Source organism: Falco punctatus, assembly GCF_963210335.1.
Source record: "Falco punctatus genome assembly, chromosome: 4".
In the NCBI taxonomy this organism is placed as follows: domain Eukaryota; kingdom Metazoa; phylum Chordata; class Aves; order Falconiformes; family Falconidae; genus Falco; species Falco punctatus.
The window spans coordinates 15,665,309-15,686,546 of NC_137583.1; the positions used below are offsets into that span (position 1 = coordinate 15,665,309).

The following is a 21,238-nucleotide window of genomic DNA, read 5'->3' on the forward strand; positions in this document are numbered from 1 at the left end:
AGCCCCTCTTCCTTTTCCTGTATTTAGGCACTACAGCAATATAAGTGTTTCTGCTGTCAAAGTCCATTGTTATACAGCTATTGCCCTGTAAAGGAAAAAAGGACAGTGAGAGAGAGACACCCTTCTGCAGAGAAAGTTGTCCTGGACATGACCTGTCCGAGCCACCCGTGCCCTGTCTGAGGCACCCATTACTGAAATATGTCTTCCTCCCAGCAATGCAAAGCGCTGTCATTGAGCTACTGCATTGATTCATAATACATCGTCATTCAGTAATTTCCATTAGGATTTATACTTTTTTAAAATTATATTTAGGAAAAAATCTATTTTTATGTCTGTCCCTAGCCTTCATGGAACTTTACTCAACTAGTACAGGAATAGAAGAAAGTTAATTTACAATGTCCGTATAAATTAATCTCCTGTTTTCTCCTTATATTGTAAGTTATCACCTCGTTTATTATATGCAGCTCAGGGGTGAGCAGTTTTTAAAAGGCCTCAGACAGTTATGAAATGAATGGTGTGAGATGTCAGATATATTTATTAAAAATGCAGAAAAATATAAAAAACAGAGGATGGAGATGTATATGGTCTCACTCACTTGCCACCAGCAGGCACCTTCTATACGACAATTTATCCTCCCACTCAGTGTGTTCTTCATGATAATTTATTTGATATTGTTGTGCTCTGTGCTCAATATAAATATTTTTGAACTATTAGAGTTACAAAACTCAACAGCTCATTAGTCGTGTCTATCAAGAGTTTATTGTGTGAGACACCCTGTAAAAAACCCCAGACTATTTTGCCAGCATAGCTAAACTTAGTACCATTTTCACTTCCGTGTGGTGGTAAATTATTCAGCTCACAAATGCTAAAACTTGAAATGTTTATGGAAAAAGCTTGTTTTAGTAATTACACTTACTCCACTTTATTGTGAGCTTCCTGCAACATTTGTCTTAAGGTCCTGGTGTTTCCTGATGTTGGATATTTATCATACATTTGTGCCACTGGCAGGTTGATGGGTACAGTGGGAGCTTCATACAAGATTCATGGCAGCACCATACTTTTTTGAGGAACAAAATTAGGATGTAGAAACTATGCATATGTGTGTGTGGAGATATATAGTAAAAAAGCACTGTGTTTGTGACTGTGTAATACAGATGTTCACACATGTACTACAGATTACAAAGGTTTTGCAAACATATACATTAAAATTTTTGCCAAAGATAAAGATTGTAAGGTTTAATTAAAGAATCCAGCAATAATCGTAGCATCTGTGGATATGAAAATTTAAGGAGAACATGCACCTCACTCTGTCTTCAGGTTTAAAAGCTACAGACATTATGGGATAGTTCATATTTAGGAGCGTGATTTAAAGCCTTTCTTTGCATCTGCCGGATTCTGTCAGTGAGGCAGTATCACTGACAAAATCAGTTTTGAAGATCAGCTTTGCTTTTCCAGCCCCTTGGCTGGACATTTCTGTAGGTGTGGTGGCATCGCTGCAGAAAGGAGTTGGTGCTTCTGATGTTGCTGCTAGCAGTTGCTCAAAGTTTATCTAAATCCAAACCCTTTTTGTTCTGTCTTCCTGTATTTGTGTTTGTTCCAACAACTGCCGGTTAAGATATCCCTTATCAGAGATTGTTCTTGGGGAAAATGTCTTTCTTTCAGTTCTCAAAAAAACTGTTCTTGGCTGTTTACAACTCTTATGCCTTGTACGCTCATTTCCATACTGAGCTTGCATACTGGATGATTCTTAGACCTGTTCAGGTCTCAGCAAGCTTTTCAGGATCTTGCTCGTGGTATTCGGTCTCAATTTTCAAGCAGTAATTGGAATTTTCTGCAAGCATGAATGTCTCATGTTAAACAGAGTGGTGACAGAGAATAATAAAATGAAAAGCCCTTTTCCCTCTGGGTAGGAAATCCTGAAATCTTTGTTCAAACAGCACTGTGAACTCTAACTACAGGCTGTCCTTCTCCATCTCTTTGATTTTGGTATGCCATCATTTTAGAGCAGGACAATATAATTTCAGCAACTTTTCTCCCTAATATGATTCAACAGCCTGATTGCTTTCTCTGCAATGGGAAGACCTCTGGAAGATGCCACCGATTTTTTTTTATTTTATTTTTTTTTTTTTTTTAATCAGGGCTTTCAGGGATTTTTATACCTTTACCCTTGCAGCCTCATGGTAAATGACTCAGCAAGAGATAACGTCATTCAAATTATCCTTTTCTGCCTTGTATCTAAATGCGGTCTTTAGGCTTCACCCTATGGGGTTCACTTGATTTCTTCTTCCTGGGAGGGAACTGGAGGTGAGAGGAGAGGGTGAAGGGAGGCTGATTTTTCAACCAGTCCAGATCTGCAGTACATGCCCTGCCTCCTGTCATAACTCACATGGTGTAAGCATCTTCTCTGGTGCCTTCCTGGACTTACTGATACGGTTGCTTTTAAACGGCAAAAAGTGATGGTGGTCTTGGTTTATAGCATCAAGTAACAGTTCCTATTTTTTTTTGTCCAAGATAACAGAGAGAAGACCCAGGCTGAGATTTCTGAAGGATTTTAAAATGCATTTGGTTCCATAGTGAATTTCACTGATATTTGATTGTCTTAAATTATTTTTTCCTGTTTGAAAATTCAGCCTGCTATTGAAGTGCATTGCTTTGTAGCTGAGAAAGGGCACCACTTCCTTGTTTTTTCTCAGTGTGAAAAAAGGAACCAGTTTTGTTACTGGTGGTGGCATTTCTTTACAGTGTTTCTTGAGATTTGGAGGCAGAGATTCACATCTTCAGTGTTGCTCAGCTAAATGCTGAGGTGGTTGGGCAGATCATAGCTGCCGGTCCGTGCGAAGGAAAGCATCCCTATTTATCCAAAGCCTTTAAAACTTGTGATTTCTTACCTGCTGTGGTCCTTTAAGTCTTTAAGCTACCCACCCAGAGCTGTGCAAGCAAAGTTTGAGAGATTTTTGTGTGAAGAAGATACGCTGTGTCCTTCCATCCATCCTTAATAACTGGTTGGATTTTGCCATAAGAGAAGCCTGGAATTTTCCCTTTTGTACCCACTTGCACTAAATGGCACGGTACTGTCACACATCCAAAATAGCGAGACACTTTTGAAAATGCTGTGTCAGAGATTGTCCCCATTGACTTTCAAGTGAGATTTAGCTTTTAAGCACTTGAATCCTTTCTGTTCCTTGTCCGTAAGGCAGGAAGGCAACCTGTGGTAGATGCTAGAGATAACTTGGACGTGCAAGCGAGCAGCAAGAGCCGTCTGCATGTGGGGTGGTGAAGACGAAGTAGAGCTGGAAAAGGGGTCAGGGATATAAGCCTTTCTGCAGTGCCGTTTTTCTTATGGCTCTGTAAATACCTGCCTTACACATAATGACAGATGATGGGATAGGATGTCCCCATGAAGTGATAAAGCTAATTTGCTTCATTTGCAGAAGTGCGGGGTTTTGGTTGCTTTGCAACCCTTGCTACCATTTTCATTCAAAAAGGGAAAGGTTAAGAGGCATCAAATGCAAAGAGTTGTCTAAGATAATTTTGTTAAAAACCCAGTAAGAACAAATAATAAACTCCAAAATTAAACTCCTCAAACTAGTTCTTTGCATGCCAGGCCTGGGATTTAAAGTCAGATTTTTGTGAAAATGTTGAAAACAAGTGAAATCAAAAAAACCCCAAGTGTTGACATTTCTCCCTTTTTACTAACTTGTAAACAAATGATCAGAATCACATTACTCAAAATTTGCTAGTGTCTGTTAAACTATATTTGGATGTTGTGTAAAGGCATGTGTGTTAGACACCAGTACATACCGGAGTAGCTGATCCATTACTTGGAAAATTATTTAAAATCAAGGAAATGCCAGTGGTTTTAATACGAGATGTTTTAAACAAAAGATTGTGGAGGAAAAATATATTGGAATTTTTTTGAAGTGGAAGTTTTTGTACAAGTTTTAATTAGATTTTGGCAGAATACATTATTTTAATGGTTTTTCATTAATGGAAGACTGCTCATTGTTTTGGCTGTACAGTAAAAAGAAGAAAAAAGTAATCTTGGATTCTATTTAAAGAGCAGCCTGTGTATTAAAAAACTATTAAAGAAATTGCAGTCATTGACAGAAAGATTTTTGCATGAGAAAAGAATGCAGAATTCATCTAGGAAGCATCAAGTAATTTCAGATGAGGATGAGTGATAACATATCTGGTGTTACATGTTGTTTGAAACTTCACATGTGAGAAGCTGCAGTGTTGCTGAGGTTCCTGACCCCAGCTCTGCTCTCACACCTTGGAAGCCAGCAGCCCTTTTGCCCCTGATTTCAGTGGGGATAGGGCCAAGTCTCCAGAGACCTTGCTGCAATCCAAAATGAGCTCAGGGGGTTGCCAGCCCTGGGAGATCCATGGACCCTGCAGCTCCCTGAGCCACAAGTGGATGCGGGGCAGGGTTTCAGGGGACCTGGAGTTACTGGGGCTGCGCTGGATAGACGCTCTGTCCTTTGTACCAGCAAGTGTCGTTTAGGTCTGTGTGGTGGGACCGAGTGAGAAAACACCCTGCGGCAGCTGACAGGGGGTGGCCTCCTCTCTGCAATACGCGGGGGTCACTGTAGCCAAATTCCCTTTCCTCACTGCTTGCCTTAGCCCCCAGCCCCATCCCATAGCTCAGGCATGTTCCAGTTGCCAGCTTATGTCGCTGCTCTTCATTTGGCTGACCAGGGGGTGAGTGCAGCCCTCCTTCCCCAGTGTGTGTACTTAGTTGTTGGACCCAAGCACATGATTTCCCCAAGGGAGGACACAGACTTCAATATCTGAAGATGCCAAGTGTTACCAGTCCATTCTGTTTCAGTGCTGCTTTTGCATCAAATGCTCCAGCTCCAGGACGGGGCTGTCTGATGTTTACCTTTGCTTGCTGGTTGCTCTACCATCTCAGTGGAAATGTGTAGTATTTATTAACACAGGTGAGGGCTCTTAACTTGTTTGGGTTTTTGAAAACCAAATTATTTGTCAGCCCTTACAAGGGCAATTCAAATTTGTTCCAAATTTTATTTGATTAAAGCCATGATGCTTACTGTTGGAAAAATGAAATACAAATAGCTGTAAGTTATTCTGTTTCAGATGGGTAAATGTCACACACAGAATGAAGGGATTTTTTTTTTACCAGGTTTAAGTGAAACAGAGTCTTTATTTAGTGTCATGTTTTTATTTAAAAGCATTTATTTAAAGTTCTAAAAAACAAAGAATTCAATAAAGCAAGACAGGTGTAACTGCAAATGATTAATGATATAATTCTCAGTACTTTATAAAGTGTCTAACACTGAAGAGATTTATACAGTGCAGAATGGCAATTGTGCTTTGATGGAAGGAATAGGTAATCAATACCTGCAAGCTTAGAAAAAGTGTTCTATTTCCTCCTCTAATGATATAGGGTTTTTTTGCAAGGCAAGGATGTCTGGAGCATGAGAACACTTGGAAGAAGAATTAATTTGAAATCAGTAGTGGAAGATCAGTTTCAATTAAAACTGCACTTGAATGTCCATGGAAAAAAGCAGGCAGTTACGCCTAAACCTTCTGATGGCTACCAGTGAATAAATTAATCCCACTGCACTATTCTTGATTACATTTTATAGATCATTTAGCTTATTTTTTTCTGGTTAGGGGATATAATTTATTTACTTTGGTCTCAAACTCAAAATTTTTCTTCTTGGCCCCCTAGCCTGCCTTTTCACGCTAATTGTTAAAGGTGGGATGGCTCCAGTCCTGCGCCGCTGGGAATGGCAATGTTGGGGTCATGGCCTCTATTTCTGTCTAGAATTGCTGCCATAATGGTGTAGGTCATATTGCATGTAATAATTTGCATATCAAAAACTTCTGAAAGAAATTAATGGAAAACCTAGCCATTTATAAAATCCTGTGCTGATTTTAACTAGCAGGTCTTGAACTTCTAAATCAGAGCTTACCCTTATGACTGTAATTTGGGATGTCAGGACTTGGAGTCACAGCACCAGCACTAAGTTGGGGTTTTGAATTGCTGAGTGAGTTTCATTGCATTAGATTTTTCTTTAATAATTCAGCACCATTACAGAAACATTTTATGCATGAAAACTAATACTATCACACGAAGAGAGCAGATACTGCTAGGCTTTCTTTTGTAAATTATAGTTTTAGGAGCAAGTGAAGCTACTGGATTTATGGAAAGAGATGCATTGCTATTAAATTAATCCAAACAAGTTTAATTTTTAAAAAAGCAGACTTAATGTGTTTTTTTTTAATGATACAAAGCTATACAAGCCTTTAAAGGTCTGTGAAGAACTACATTTCCACAAGAGTCAGTCCAGGTAACTAAGTGACTTGAGGTTCTAATTCAACATGGTGGTTGGTTTGTTTGTTTGTTCACCTTTATGGCTTATTTTATACATTTTGACAAGACAGTTTTCACTGCTAATTGATTGAGTTGGCTATACTTAAAAAAAAAACCCAAACAAGTCTTTGTGACAATATGCATGGAAGGAGCCATACAGTCCCTGTTAAATTAAATCTGCCTACTCAAAAAAAAGCCCCACAAATATCTCCCCATTGACACCAAAATATTTAAAGAAAAATTTGAGTGCACAGCTTCTTTTGAATACACAGCTGAAACTACTGCGATAGCCTCTGTGAGCAGAGTGCTTTTGAAAAGCTTGCCCCATGTTTATAACAAAGCCAAAAAATTAGAGCTGGCAGGTTTGATGATTATGTGTAGTACTAAACATTTTAAAGCAAATTCCCAAATTTCATGGAGTAAACGCAAGGTTATATGAAAAGTAAATCTGAATTGCCAATTAATTTACTGCAAACCAATTACTAAGAGCATCCTGATGCAGGAAAAATATCTGTGTTTGAGTGTAACACAGGTTTTTAATAATTCTGTTCTCCTTGGGAAATTAACTGGAAGTGGATTTTGCTGACAATGCAAGTTGAGCCATGAGATAAACGTAACTGATTTTTAACCTGTGCAGATGTGTAAATTATTTTTAAAGGATGTTGTAATTTGCCTAAATGTAGTTGAAAGTAAAACACTTTCTTGTTGTTTTGGTTACCTTACAGTGTTTGTGTGTGATGACTATAGCACAAAGTCTTGCTATTGATTAAGTGTCTTGCATTAGCCCACAGGAAGATAGGAAGAATGCATATTGCAACTAGACAGATTAAAACCCAGGGGCCAAAGAAGCTGGCCTTCACAACTGCTGGGTTTGGGTGGCACTAATTGAATTTACATATGCTTCTGAGATGGAAGAGTAATATATGCATATTTGGGCATCATTTACTGCTGTTTGCCCATTGAACAGACATGCTGACTATGTAGTTCAGTGGTACGATACAGGTATGACATCAGGGGTCCCGGGAGAGCAGAGTTCAGCTGTGGGTTGTAACTTGGTTTTGGTATATGAGCTTGGGCAAGTTGCTTCCCTCCTCAGGCCATCAATTTCCCTGTCTTTACATGAGAATAATGTTGCTGATCCCTGCTGTAAAGCACTCCAAGAACCATGAGCGAGAAGCGCTTTACAAGAACTCTGTGCTGTTATTTCAGGAGCTTAAACCACTGTTTGCACTCATAGGAGAATAATCTCTTAGTCCCTGTTAACACAATTTAAGAATTGGAGAGGGAGGTCATAAGAAAAATTTGAAATTCACTGGAGATGCTCCTGTATGTGCTGCTGAAGGTCCCTGTTTCAGAGTGCATCTAGAGCTGGTATACAGTGGGAATGACAAGGTCCTTGCCTGAAACCTCTTTTTTTTAATGTATTATTTTTATTGACTGTTCATGCTGGAGAACCCCACAGAATGGGTACGGTGAGTTGGGGCTGTGGTAGACACCCTCTGGCAGATTTAGTGGTGGTTTGTGATACTACCTCTTGCAGCTCCACCACCACACCATAAGATACTGCTGCTTTTCTTCTCCCAGCAGCAGTGCTGGTGCAATCCTGTAATGAAATTTAGTTAAACAATTTAGGGGTTTAAGACTCATAAATACACCAAAAAATAATTTGGAGCTGGTGAAAGCTCTGGAACAGGAGCAGGGTGCACTCCTCCTCTGCCTTATGAGTTGGCTGGACAGCTGTAATAACAGTATCTTAAACTACTAAAAAGCACTTTAAAGCATTATGCTGAGCCTATGAGAACACTGACGGGCTGGGGACAGAGGCTGCTGGTGTCATTTCTCTTTGTAGCTGTAGGATGACTTTCTCTTATGGACCTTGAATGGTGGCTAGCAATGGGCTCACAAAATACAGAAGTTTATATTGATTTCCAGAACTTAAACCTACTCCCTGTAACTTTTTAAAATAAAAAAGAGAGCAGAGGTGTGGAGAGGAGGAGAGGTGACAGTATTTGGCTCTGTGTCTGCTTTTGGCTAGATGCCGTGTAATACAGATGGCTCTGATGTGCTCAGGTACAGCCAAGTATGGTAGACTCTGCCCATCAGTCCTTGGAGCTTCTCATTTACTGTTAATATTTGACTTGACTTGTTTTGAGAGAGTAGTTTATGTCAGGTGAGAACAGACTGTGGTAATAAGGGAAACAGAAAAATCATGTAAGAACAGCAGCAAAAGAAAGTTATGGTGTTTTCCAGACAGGTCATTGTCCTCTTTACTTCATCCAGAGTAAATTTTTTTCTTTCATTTTTTTCTTCAAATTTACCAGTATTCATTTTGCTTAATTCTTTCTTTTTATCTTTTCTGTCCTCAAAACCTCCAAAAGAAGTGAGATCATTAATAAAGATCATATTATCTAAGCAGAGTATTGCACAGATGTGGGTTAATGGGGAGCTGTTACATTATTTGTCTCATGTGAAAAGGTAAACCATATAGTAATATAATAAGGCTGAGGGTTTAGGATAAAGTTTCTGTAACGCTATGCTAATTGACATCATATGCATGAGGGGAACTTGGGAATTGCAGATAGTTTTATGGAATAGTAATTAAAAAAAAAAAAAAGGCCATTGTTCGTTACTGCTAGAGGCAAAGCTGGAGTACTGTACAAAGCTAATGGATTCCAAACTCCTCCTAAGTTTACAAGTCTTAACCTCTTTCAAACACGGGAAGTGTGACTGCAGTGGAGTTACCTGAGGAGTTTAAGTGCTTCGTCCTCTTACTTAAGAGTAATCCAGAGCTATTGAGCCACTGGAACGTTAATTGGCGTTGGTATTTTTTAACAGGTACCTATGGTCCCGAGCACTGGGTTACTTCCAGCGAGAAGTGTGGAGGGTCTCACCAGTCTCCCATAGACATCATAGACCATCAGGCTCATGTTGGAGATGAGTATCAAGAACTGCAACTTGATGGTTTTGACAATGAATCTTCAAACAAGACTTGGATGAAAAACACAGGAAAAACGGGTATGTTCTTTTTCATTTGTCTTCATAGCCTGCCTGCAGTCAATTAAAAATTCAAGCCATGTTCCATCCTCCTTTTTCATTGTTCTGTTGTTTGGGTTTTGCTGCTTTTCTTTTTTTCTTTATTTTTTTTTAAATACAATTTTCCAGCAGCAGCCACCTATGTCTGCCTCTGCATTCTGTGCAAAGCTAGTTCTGCAGATTGATTTTAAGAGGTTTTTTTTAAGGGATTTTTTTTTTAAGGTTCTCAGTATAAAATAATTCTCTTGGTAGTCAGTTGTTCCTCAGAATAAAAGGCTATATAAGAGTTTCAAGGTGTAACCTTGAATTATCAGCTTTCGGAGGCTGTAACATCAAATCCAAAAGAATGCTGAGATGCGAGGCTCAGGGGGAAGGAAAGAGGAAGTCTTAGAAATTGGAAGGTTTTAGAGAAGAAAGAGCAATAACTGCTCAGAGTAGTGGGGGCTTATTAATGTGTTTCTGATATGATTATTATAGCACTGTGTTCTTCACTGAACTGAATCCTCTTCTGCTCTGTCTGTTCTGGCTTTCAGAGAAAAGAACAGAGTACTGCTTATTTTTACCAAAACAGTTCACCGAAAGGTCAAGGTTGATTTATATGCAAAGCCGCATGCATTTGATGACTCTTTAATTCTAAAAATGTAAAAAGCTGAAATTATAAGGGCACCCTCTTCATTTGACAAGGTCAAATATTTTTAGGGAATTGGATTAAACCACTAATTAATTCAATTTTACTTATTGGAAGTATATTTTTATCTTTATTAACATTCTACATACATCTCTATGGTGCTTTATGTAATGTGTCCCTAGTCAGAGGTCTGCTAGCAAAACCTGGGGCATGTACCTGCTCTGGGAGTTTGCCACACAGCTGTGCACGCAGCACAGCCTCAGATACACCCATTGCTTCCAGGGAACTTTGGATCCGAGCTGCAACCTGGAGTTCAGCAAGCGCTTCAGATCCAGTTCCAGAAATTCAGGATCTTAGGGGGAGTTGAGAGTTACTGCCCCTGAGATGAAATGGAGTGACAGGCTGTGATCCTGTTTTCCTTCGCTGCAAAGCAAATCCAGTTAACATAAACTACCACCAAGCATAGCTTGGGTTTTTGGTACAATACTGGGAGTTTTTCCAGCTTCACTAAGAAATGCTTCTGTTTGCTTTGAAATCCTGATTTTGTTGCCCTTTGTAGCAACATGAGGTTCAAGCAAGGTTGAATGCTATGGAAATTTGGTGTTTAAATAATCTATTCATGCTATGCACCCAGCCCTTTTAGTCACAGAGGGGTGTTTATACTAACCAGTAATAAATGTAATTAGAAATACCACGGAAAAGTGATGGTGCTGTTCTAAGAGAGATGCTAATGCTGTACTGTATGTGTAATAGGAACATATTGTTGCACATACAATAGGAAACCATGTTAGAATCACTGAATTGTTTAGGTTGAAAAAGGCCTTTAAGATCCTCAAGTCCAGCTGTTAACCCAGCGCTGCCAAGCCCACCACTAACCCGTGTCCCTGAGTGCCACAACTACAGGTCTTTTAAATACCTCCAGGGATGGTGACCCCACCACCTCCCTTGGCAGCCTGTGCCGGTGCTTGATAACCCTTTTTTTTCCTGACATCCAATCTAAACCTCCCCTGGTGCAACTTGAGGCTGTTTTCTCTTGTCCTACCGCTTGTTACCTGGGAGGAGAGACCGACCCCAGCCCAGCCTCCTTTCAGGCAGTTGTAGAGAGCGATAAGGTCCCCCCTGAGCCTCCTTTTCTCCAGGCTGAACCACCCCAGCTCCCTCAGCTGCTCCTCATCAGACCTGTGCCCCAGCCCCTTCCCCAGCCCCTGCCCGGCTCTGGACACGCTCCAGCCCCTCAGTGTCTGTCTGGGAGTGAGGGGCCCAAACCTGAACCCAGGGTCCGAGGTGCGGCCGCACCAGCGCCCAGTTCAGGGGATGATCACTGCCCTGGCCCTGCTGGCCACACTGTTTCGGATACAAGCCAGAACCTTGTTCTGTTGAACCAAAACGTGCCAGCAGATTTTCCAGTCTCCATGCAGTTGGCAGTGAAAGCTGTATCTTCAGTCTTCTCTGCTGGGTGATTTTAGCACTGCTGCTATATTTGATTTCTTCACCCACTGGGGTATGGATTTTTGCTGACAAGTTATTGCTTCACAGAGCAACAGTAACTGTCAGTTTTCTTGGTAACTTACGGCCTTTTACTGGTAACGTGAAGACTCTTTTTGCCTTGCTGTCATCCCTGATTTCTTCTGCTGAGCTTTTAACTCCTCCCTTATTTTATCAAGTCCCATTCCTTTTCTTGGGTTTTCTGGCCTTTTGAAGAAACTTGTCTGAGATTATTTTTTTTAGGGGGTAAGTGGTAGAGGAGCAAACCAAGTAGGATGTTTTGGCTTGTGGGTAGAACGTAGAGGCAGGCTGTGCCATGAATCGTGATGCATTTTGGCAGCAGAGTCGTGGAGCAGATGGCCACATGAGACCTTCGTATTGCAGACTGACAGAGACAGTAAACTAAATATCTGTTTAAGCAATGGTGACGGATGTAGAGGGCATTTCTCAGCAATTAATGACTGGTTAATAGAGACAGGGGTCCAAGGGAAAGCCAAAGGCCCTTAACCTTGACACTCATCAACTGGCAGGAAATGTGTTACTTGGGTTATTACTATTGGAGTTAGTAATTCTTTTTCTTTTTTCTTTCCCCTCCCCACCCCCCCACCCCCCACCCCGGATAGAACAATTATTTATTTTTATGCTTTGAAATGTTAAAGATAAAGAGATTATGGCTTTTTAGATGTGTTGTGCTTTTGCTTGTTCCCACTCCTCCACCACATCAGGTAAAGGGCAGACAGTGTACAGAAAACAGTGTTTCATTCAGAAAATGGAAATGGATTTGTTAAGCCTCTGTCTCGATGGAAATGCTTTTGTGCATTATTACACTGACAGAGGCACTAATGTGGGTTCGATTTCATCACCATAGTAGCTGGTCCCCTAGTGGTAAAGATCATTCGGAGTGTATAAGCACATTTCATAGTTACATTTGCATTATTTGTTTTCATCTGTGACACCTCATAATTGTTAGCTGGTGTCAACCAGGCCTGAGGCTGATGAGGCTTCTGCAAGCCTGACCTTCCCTGTGGGAAGAGTGCTGGTGGGAGCAGTACCCTCACCAGCATTACACAGACATTACCACTTTACCACTTTTTATGTCACTGAGAACTTCTGAAATGCCTTCCGCTGAGAAAAACCTGCTAAAATTTCTGCCAGAGGTGTGTTTTTGTTAAGTACTTTTCCTACATGATGTGCGTCACTCTGGCTTGTCCTGACCATCAGAGCCACTCTGCTAAGACAGGCGAAGAGCTGCTTTGTATCCAGGTTTATTTTTGCTCTCATGAGGGTGATGGGCATACAGCTCCAGCCCTGATCCTGCAAATGGCATCACACAATTGTGATCCTGGTGGTTGTGCACCACATCCTTTGGTTTGATAATCTCAGTTATATAGTACTTTAAATTAGCAGGCCTCGGGGTTTGATTCCTTGCTGTGCACTCTGCAGAACTCATTGGATAAAGGCAGCGGCTCTCAAAGCCCAGTAAGGTGATGTTTGGTTACTGTAGTCCTGAATAGTAGAGATCACATGGATGGGAGGGAAGCCACCACATCGCTGGCAATAAGGGGATGCTGCTTAAGATAGGAAGGTGATGGGAACACGTGTCGTACAGCTCAGCAGTGTAAGAAATACTGTAAAATGAACAATTAGATGAACATTTCAGATTGTACATCCTCCTAATTATCCTTTTAATTATTCATCTAAAACAAGTAAAATGACCCCTGACAGAGCCATAAATGATTTAGGAACTATCAAATATTTATTAGATGCAACTGAATCCCCACAGAGGTTCTTAACAGATGTACACGAATCTGCTTTCCTGTATTCCTCATCTCCTACAATTTTATCTATGGAATTTTTAACCAATTGAGTGAGATTTTCAGTATTTAAAGTACTGCTGAGCTCACTGAGAATTTTTTAAGGGAGAAAGAGAGCGATGGTGCTTTCAGCGCCTCGTGTTTCACAGATTTGGTGTAAGAAGATGGTGACCACCAGTTGTACCCTGGCTGACACAGGCAATATCCTACAGCCAGTCCTGCACCCCCCATCTTCCTACACAAACACTTTGATGCAGAGGGAGTGCTGAACGAACCAGAAATCGTGGAAGAAAATAGTCCCATGATATAAGTAGCACAATTTAGAAACATCTGAACATCTCAAACAATTTAACATTTAGATGATTTTAACATAAACAATTTAAAGTTGAGACGTGTCTGAATTGTACAGTTGAGCCTGAGACGAGGCTGCTGTAGCCAGCTCTCTGGGCTCATGGGGGGGGGCAGCCCTGGTGCAGCAGAAAGCGTAGTCCGCAGCGAAGCCTGCCACTGATTCATGAACAGAGGAATAACTTTTCTTTCACAAATAGCTTTTTTTGTTTTTTCAGCAGTGAACAAAATCCTCCCTCTTACATAATAAATTGGATTTATATTAATGTTCCCATTGTGATGACACAGTTGGCTTGAGAACACAGAGAAATCCTTCTGGGTTATGCTATTCCCATTTAAAAAAAAAATCAGAAAACCAACACAAAAACTTTAATCACAGGATTCTGGGCACAGCAAACAGTGGTCTGCAATGGCTTTTACAAGAACAAAATCCTAATTTTAGTTCTGTTTTTAAGCAACAGTTTTGTAAGGGATGAGAAGAAAGGATTTTGTAGGGTAGTAATTTTTAGGGATCATGCATATTGAAAATGGAAGATGCTAGAAAGGCAGGTGATCTTTTAGTTTGAGCAGCAAACAGGAAATTTTTTGAAAGCTGGATTCAGTTCTGGGTTGGACCATGGACCTCCCCTGTAACATGTACCAGCTTCCACCATATGATTTTGCGCTCTTGTTTGGACCTGCAGCTTTTGTTGTTACATAAAATACAAAGGCTTTTGGAAATAAAAATACAAAGGAGATCCTTCTGATCCTTATTGAATCACATAATAATACTGTCAGAGTGACTGTAATAAAACCCAGTTCTTATGGAGGACATCTCATGAGTGAGTCTCAAAAACATTATTGTCACTTTCCCCATTTTACAGAAAGGAGGAGCAGGGAGGGTAAGGAAGGTACCCACCATGTGCAGCAGTGGAGGTGTGACAGGGCACAAGGATGTCTCCCCCTGCCCCTAACAAAACAGAGGAAATCCAACAGCCACAGGATCCATTCTTTACCTAACTTGTGAGCTACTGACCTTCAGTGGTTTGTGAGGCCAAGGAACAAGGTCAGCTGTTACTCTCTGGAACCACGATAAACAGGTTTTGATGGAGTTTGCTGTTTAAATTTCAATCAAAGTTCAATAAGGAGGACAAAAAGTCCTTGAGAAATTTGGACTTCAGGATTTTCTGTAGTCTATGTAAATTCATAATCACTTCCATAATTAGCCAGTATTACTTGTAGACTTTTTTTGTAAACCAATCCCTGTAAAGTGGAAAAAGATGACACGACATTTTACTTACATTAGAAGTATTCTAATGTAATGAGCAAAAAGTGTAAATGCTTCAGAAAAACTGTGCTAAGAATGTGTTTCTCGTTGTTCTGTGTGTGCAGTTGCTATCCTGCTGAAGGATGATTATTTTGTCAGTGGTGCCGGGTTGCCGGGCAGATTCAAGGCAGAGAAAGTGGAGTTTCACTGGGGTCAAAGCAACGGATCAGCTGGCTCTGAGCACAGCATCAATGGCAAGAGGTTCCCTGTTGAGGTGAGTGGAAAGACATGCGCTTATGTTGTCGAAAAAAATAAAATCAGAATGTATTGCTGTAGTTTGAGACGACTGTGAAATAGGGCAATGTTTCCTTCAGTGAACATATCACTCTCAAGGCCCTTCCGGCCCTTGCAGTACTCCATCTATCATCTCTTATGTGCTTTTGCAATGTCAGCTCTGAGCTCTGCTTTGCTAGTGTTGCCAGCTCTCGTGTCCCATGGGTTAAGTTGCAAACAGCCACTTTTCTTGTTTCTCCCATAAGCTTTCCATGTGTGGGAGGATCTCCTTGCAAATATCCGCAAAGTGACCTCGTTGTCCTCCAAATCTTTTCTTTCCCATGATGCTTACAAACAAATAGCAGCGGTTTGGAAGCCGTTGTGCTGAAACCACTGTTTTTCATTGGTATTGCTTCCTTGCACACGTATGGCCTTCTCCCTGCCTGTAGTCAGCCGTGGTCCCTTGCCTTGTACTAACAGGGCGTCTACATGGATCTGTGCAAACAGCCGTGCGTTTGCTGGGCCGGGGCCAGCCCTGCTCTGACAGCCGCCCAGCTATCACACAGTGCCGTGCCGCAGCAGGAGCCAGCACCCTGCATAACGCGGCCACGTTCACGGCACTGGGCCACGGGCTGCAGCTGGCCACAAGGATGTGCCTTCAGGTGGCAGGCAGGGCCCTAGCGCCGTGGACTCCTACTGCTGTAGAGGAGCAGTTGGTTCTTGGCTGGTGGCTAATAGTCCTAGGTCGCTCTGTCGTCAGTGCAGTGTTTTCTGTGTCAATAGAGTTTGTTGATACTTTCTACTCTATAGTCAAGGTTTTGCATGGTGAGATAAAACAGATGTTATCTGGGATTACCTTTGCCTGTTGGTAGGCAGATAAGCACTTTCAGAGCCTGGCATGTGGATGTGACGGGTCGTGGGGAGCTGCGCTTGCCCATAAGGCTCATGTGTGGGCAGAAATGGCTGGCTTGTGAGCTGGGTCTTGCAAGAATTTGATTTAGCCTCCAGCTTGCCGTAATTCGTCCCATGTGGCTTTAGCCACGTCACAGTTTTCAGGAGGTGGAAAGGGACTTCCAAAGATCAAAGGGACATTGTAATAGGTTCTGCTGTATGACCAAAACCTCCAGCTTCTTGCTCCAGCTGCCCCATCCCATGAGAATTAGAAGCCATTTGTTGTCTCCCAATTCAGAACCTGCATGGTGGATGTTCTGAGAGGCACAGATTTTTTTATCACCTTTTTAATGAGCTGCTGCAACAGCTTCTGGCTTGAGGTAGCTGTGATTTCTCATGAGGAGCCACTCCTGAACGCATAGAGAAAGGCCCAGGCGTTGTCCTGCTGCCCTGTCTGTCTCAGTTGGCAATACTGGTATGTGTAAACTTATTTCTGGGTGGCAGAAGGAGCACTCAGGAAATCTATGGAATCAGTCAACTCCCCTTTTGAAATTTCAGGGAGTGGAGCTGGTAAAGGAGCCTGGGCCTTCTTGTTTGTGTCAGAAATAGTATTTCCACTTCACAAACCCTTTCTTATGATGCCAGGTCTATTTGATGCTGACTTGATGAATGGAAGCTATTTTACTTTGGAAAAAAGGAAATTCCTAAGAAATAATTTTCCTTTGGTTTAAATATTCTTCATTTTCTTTATTTTTTTTTTAGTATTCCAAGAATTTAGTATTCTTGGAATACTATTTTTTTCTACTTTAAAATTGAAGAATGGGGGTGTGTGGGGAAGAGAGACTGCCTTTCACAATTTAGGTCAGTTTTTTATTAATGCTGTGCAAAATAAATTGCTGCATCACATGGGTTCAGTGTTAATCCTAATAATAAAAATGTAATTTTCCAAGTTATTTGTATTCCTTGCAATGACACAAACCTCTGTTCTCTGGCTTTCCTGGGTACAATGGCATTAGCAGAATTCCTACTGCCCTTCCTTTACTATTTTGTAAAGGAAGAACACTTTTCAAACTGAGCCTTTTCCCATTGTGATGCTATCTACCCTCCTACACAAGAACTCCAAATTTCATTCCAAACATGTGCTAAAAAGGATTTTCATGGGTGGATTTTGAATAGTCTAAGGTGATGACACTGAGTCCTTCTTGCCGACACATGCAACAACAATCCTCATAGTTGGGATTAGATGTCTCAAACAGTAACTGTACATGTATTCATGGTGGAGCTTTTAATTTGTAATGCTAATTGTAGTTCAGCTTGCAACTGTCTGATGCAACCCTAATTGCCTGATGCTGGGAGGTCTGTGCCAGAAATACAGTACTTCATTTGAGAACTGGCATTTCTAGGAAGGCTGTGGAAAGGAAAAAACCAAAATCCTATCCTACAGAAAGCAAAGCCCAAATCATTCTGGTTATTCTGAGCCCATGGACATAGGTAAAGCTTTTAAGGAGCATGTAGGTATTGGTATTCCAGGTCTGCAGCAGTTACAGTGGCGATGCAGCTGAAAGGAAACATTTTCTGAATCTAATTGTGCAACCAGATGTGGACTATGCAAAACCCATTAGTTCCAAAGCACATCCCAAGGGAATGCAGATAGATCAGCTTCATCCATAGGCTATGCTCTGAGCGCATGAAGTTTAGATGTTTTTTCCTCTGGGAAACAAAGTGCTTGCTGATAGTCTTTTTTTCTTGAAGAGGATGCAGAAACTAATTACAAACGTCAGATATAATACAGAGCATTATTGTTTGACCATGTTGTTTCGTTTTTATTATTACAACTAAAGTGTCAGATGGTAAGGCTGTCTACGTTAATTGGTTTCCTTCACTGAAGCCCATCTGGATCATATTTTTTTGTGATTTATATGTTAAATTACTTGGTAAGATATATGAGAACATCCTTTTGTTTCCTGCTTTAAAGGCACGTTGGATCAAAGGCATATTATCTTGCACTACTTTTATGCATATGTAGCGTATTGTGATTCCTTTTCAAACCATGGACATACATAATGGTGTTCTTTCATTATGTGGTCCTGATTGCTTATTTATTGATTAGATTTTCCTTGGTGATACTTGAGCCTTAAGAAGCCTTTATGAGCTTGGCTGTCTTTGCAGTAACATTCATGAGCAGAGATGCCCACATGCCTCAAACTTTCATCCACAGTAAGATTCCAGTTTGATACCAGGCCTGGTCAGCATGGGCCTGAAGTTTCTTTTCCCCCCTCCTTCTTGCCTTTTTAGCACCATCATCTGGGTGAGGCCAGGCACTAGTGCTGTGGTGCTAAAGAGTAAAGTGATACCATTAGTGTGTCTGTGTGAGTGGAGTGCAAATCCTAATGAGGGCATGGGCTCTGTGCCAGTTTAGAAAAAGTCTCTCTCCTTTTTTCTTTAAGAAAAGGTTTTAACATTGCATTCTCCAAATTTTAATGAATTGCTGACTCCTTTGTATTTTGTTATTGTTCTTCTCCACTATAATTACTCAGGTTTTTCTTTTTCTTTCTGAAGTCACGGCGGTATAAATGAACATGCAAATGCTAGAAACCATTTAAATGGTGAAGTGACAAAATTAAAATTAAAAAGATGAGCTTCCCTCAGGCCAGGAGAGAACCCAGGTTCCCCTCATTAGAGCCAAGAGGAGTAATTGCAGTGCTTTAATCTCCAGTGTCACGGCACCGGTTAGCAGCCCTGCCGGTGCAGAGCTTGCGGCAGGCAGGGAACACCATGCGGGCTGCCTGCTAGGAGGGAGACCCGGCGCTTAATATTTCATAGGCAGGCAAACTGCTGACGTGGCAGTGCTGTGCTGGTGGAGCTCAGTACCACCATCCCAGCATAAATGATTTTTTTTTTTTTTTTTTTTTTTAGCTGCTTCATACTCATTTTTATGTAAAATGCTGATTATTTCTGTGAAGAGCAGAAATCAGAAGAGTGATTTTAATCATGACTGTGTTAATTTGATGTGAGCTTTGGCTGTTTATGAGCTTTCTCTTTAATGGCGCTAATTGTCAGTTATAATGTGAACACCATTATACAGTACTATACAGTAATTTATTTAGTAAATGAGAATCTTATTCCAAGGACCATACTGCAATATGCCATAGAGACCTCATCCCTTTAATCTTACATGAACAAACTTGCACTGTCTAGGCCAAATTGGTAATAGGAACATCAACTTCGCTTCTGAAATAGCAATGTGATTTTGTACCCACAAGTGCCAACATGCATGTTTTTGAAGATCTCGAGTTCTTCATTTAAAAAAAAATAAAATAAAAATCCAATCCCCCCCCCCAAAAAAAAAAAAACAAACCCACAAAAAAAAAAACCCAAACAAAAAAACCACAAATCATCCCAGCAGAAAATGAAGAGCTAACACCCTTTTATGTCGATTAATGAGCTTCTATGTTATGTTCGTGGATTCATTTTACTAAATTATTATTACAAAACAATCATTTGCATTAACAATTCTTGCTCTTCTTTAGGTGTGCTTCTTAGAAGACTTTCCAGGTTCTAATGGTGTCTTTGTTCTTGCTGCTTCTTTGATTTTCTTCTTTTCCCTTTGAATATACATACTAACTTTGGCGTGGTCTAGATCTGCAGCTAGTTGCTCTGATTTGAATGCTCAGATCTCCTTGCCAAAGTTTATCAGTGTGCTATGCTACCTCTCGTTAGGCCACGTAAATTCTGTTGTATATTACCATAAGCAGAAGACAATCAATGTCATTAATGGAGAAGAAATGTGTGTTATCCAGTGCATAGAACCCTTTACTACAGGGAATAAACTGAGACTAGTTAATGGTTTTGTTTTATCCTGAATGTTAGATGGAGTCATTTACAGTATATGTCCAACCTTTTGTCCATCTGTTGATTGCAGGGGATATTTGCTTTTTAGTGTTAGAATTGAAGCTTTTTCTGTTCTTTAGTTTTACTCTTGGTGCATTTGTAAGTCTGTTTAGATTTGTGCTTGCTTTTTGACATTAGAAGGTGAATGTATCACAGTATTTTCTTGATATACAGGAGGGCACTAACACCCTATGTTGCTGTGTTGCAGCTGGGTTTATTATTTCTGGCATCCAGCATATCTGGTAATTGTAATTTTGCAAAGATCTCTGGTATTGGCTTCAAGCACAAGTGAAAACTAATTGTGAAAGAGGGACCTAGTGTTGGGTTTATTTCCTTATATTTCACTTACTAGTTGCTCTTCAGATTTCCTTGCCTCCATCTGGCAGGATGTAGCAAAGTAGAAGTCAATAAATGATGGAGGAACCTAAGGAGGACCATTGGGAATATATCTCAGTGAGAGACTCTGTCTGAAGTAATGTTACTGTAATACTCCCTCCAAGGATCAAATCCACAGTTACAGGGGGTACTTCGATCTCCCAGTAACTTTGATGGGAGGTGTGCTGATGGAACTCTGAGTGAGAGTTTGGATCCATACTCCTGCTGTCTGTGCTGTAGAGCATCCAGGGAATTCAGCATGCTTTGCTTATTCCATCTACATCTCTTACAACACCCCTGACTTAATCATTCAGACAAGGAGGTGGTCTGGGGATTTTCACATTTAATTTTTTTTTTTCTCCCCCCTTCCAGGTGACACTTAGCATGGCTTTTTCGGTCTGTTTTCTTACCTTCTTCTGTCTCCCTTTCCCCACAGTGTTCAGGGGTCTGGATAGCCATAAAATACTCTAAAATACAAGATGCTAAAAAGCCAGAACTGCTGCTCTGTCTTTTTTCCAGTAAAGTAAGATTTTAATCCAGGAGTCTCCAGACTTTACTCCTCTTTGCTCTTCACTGCTTTTAAAATTTGTTCGGGTTTCTCATAGTCAGGAAAGCAGCATGTCATAATTTTAAAACATAAATGGATTGATATATTGAACACATGGCTGAGTTTCTGTCATGATGCGCTGTAAAGACCACGAGCAGTGCAAGTTAAACGTCATCTTAGTACAGTCTGGTTTACTGTTTTGTTTTCCTTAGTGTAGCTGATACACTGTCTCCTCGCAGTTGTCTTTAGTGCCTCCCATATACTGACAGGAGAATCAGTTGAGACTTTAATTAATGACTATTGCAATCAAGGTTCCATTTTAGTGCAGAATGCTTCATCTTGTAGTAGTGAAATATTTAGTCTCCAT

At 40.7% G+C, this 21,238-nt stretch overlaps 1 protein-coding gene across 1 annotated transcript in view; it reads left to right on the forward strand.

The window, feature by feature from the left end:
- PTPRG (protein tyrosine phosphatase receptor type G) overlaps window positions 1–21,238 on the forward strand; it is a 427,945-nt gene that overhangs the window by 225,308 nt on the left and 181,399 nt on the right. The window contains exons 3-4 of the mRNA XM_080382926.1: window positions 9,176–9,355; window positions 15,020–15,168. Of these exons, the coding sequence (XP_080239052.1) occupies window positions 9,176–9,355; window positions 15,020–15,168 (329 nt within the window). The remainder of the gene's footprint in view (window positions 1–9,175; window positions 9,356–15,019; window positions 15,169–21,238) is intronic.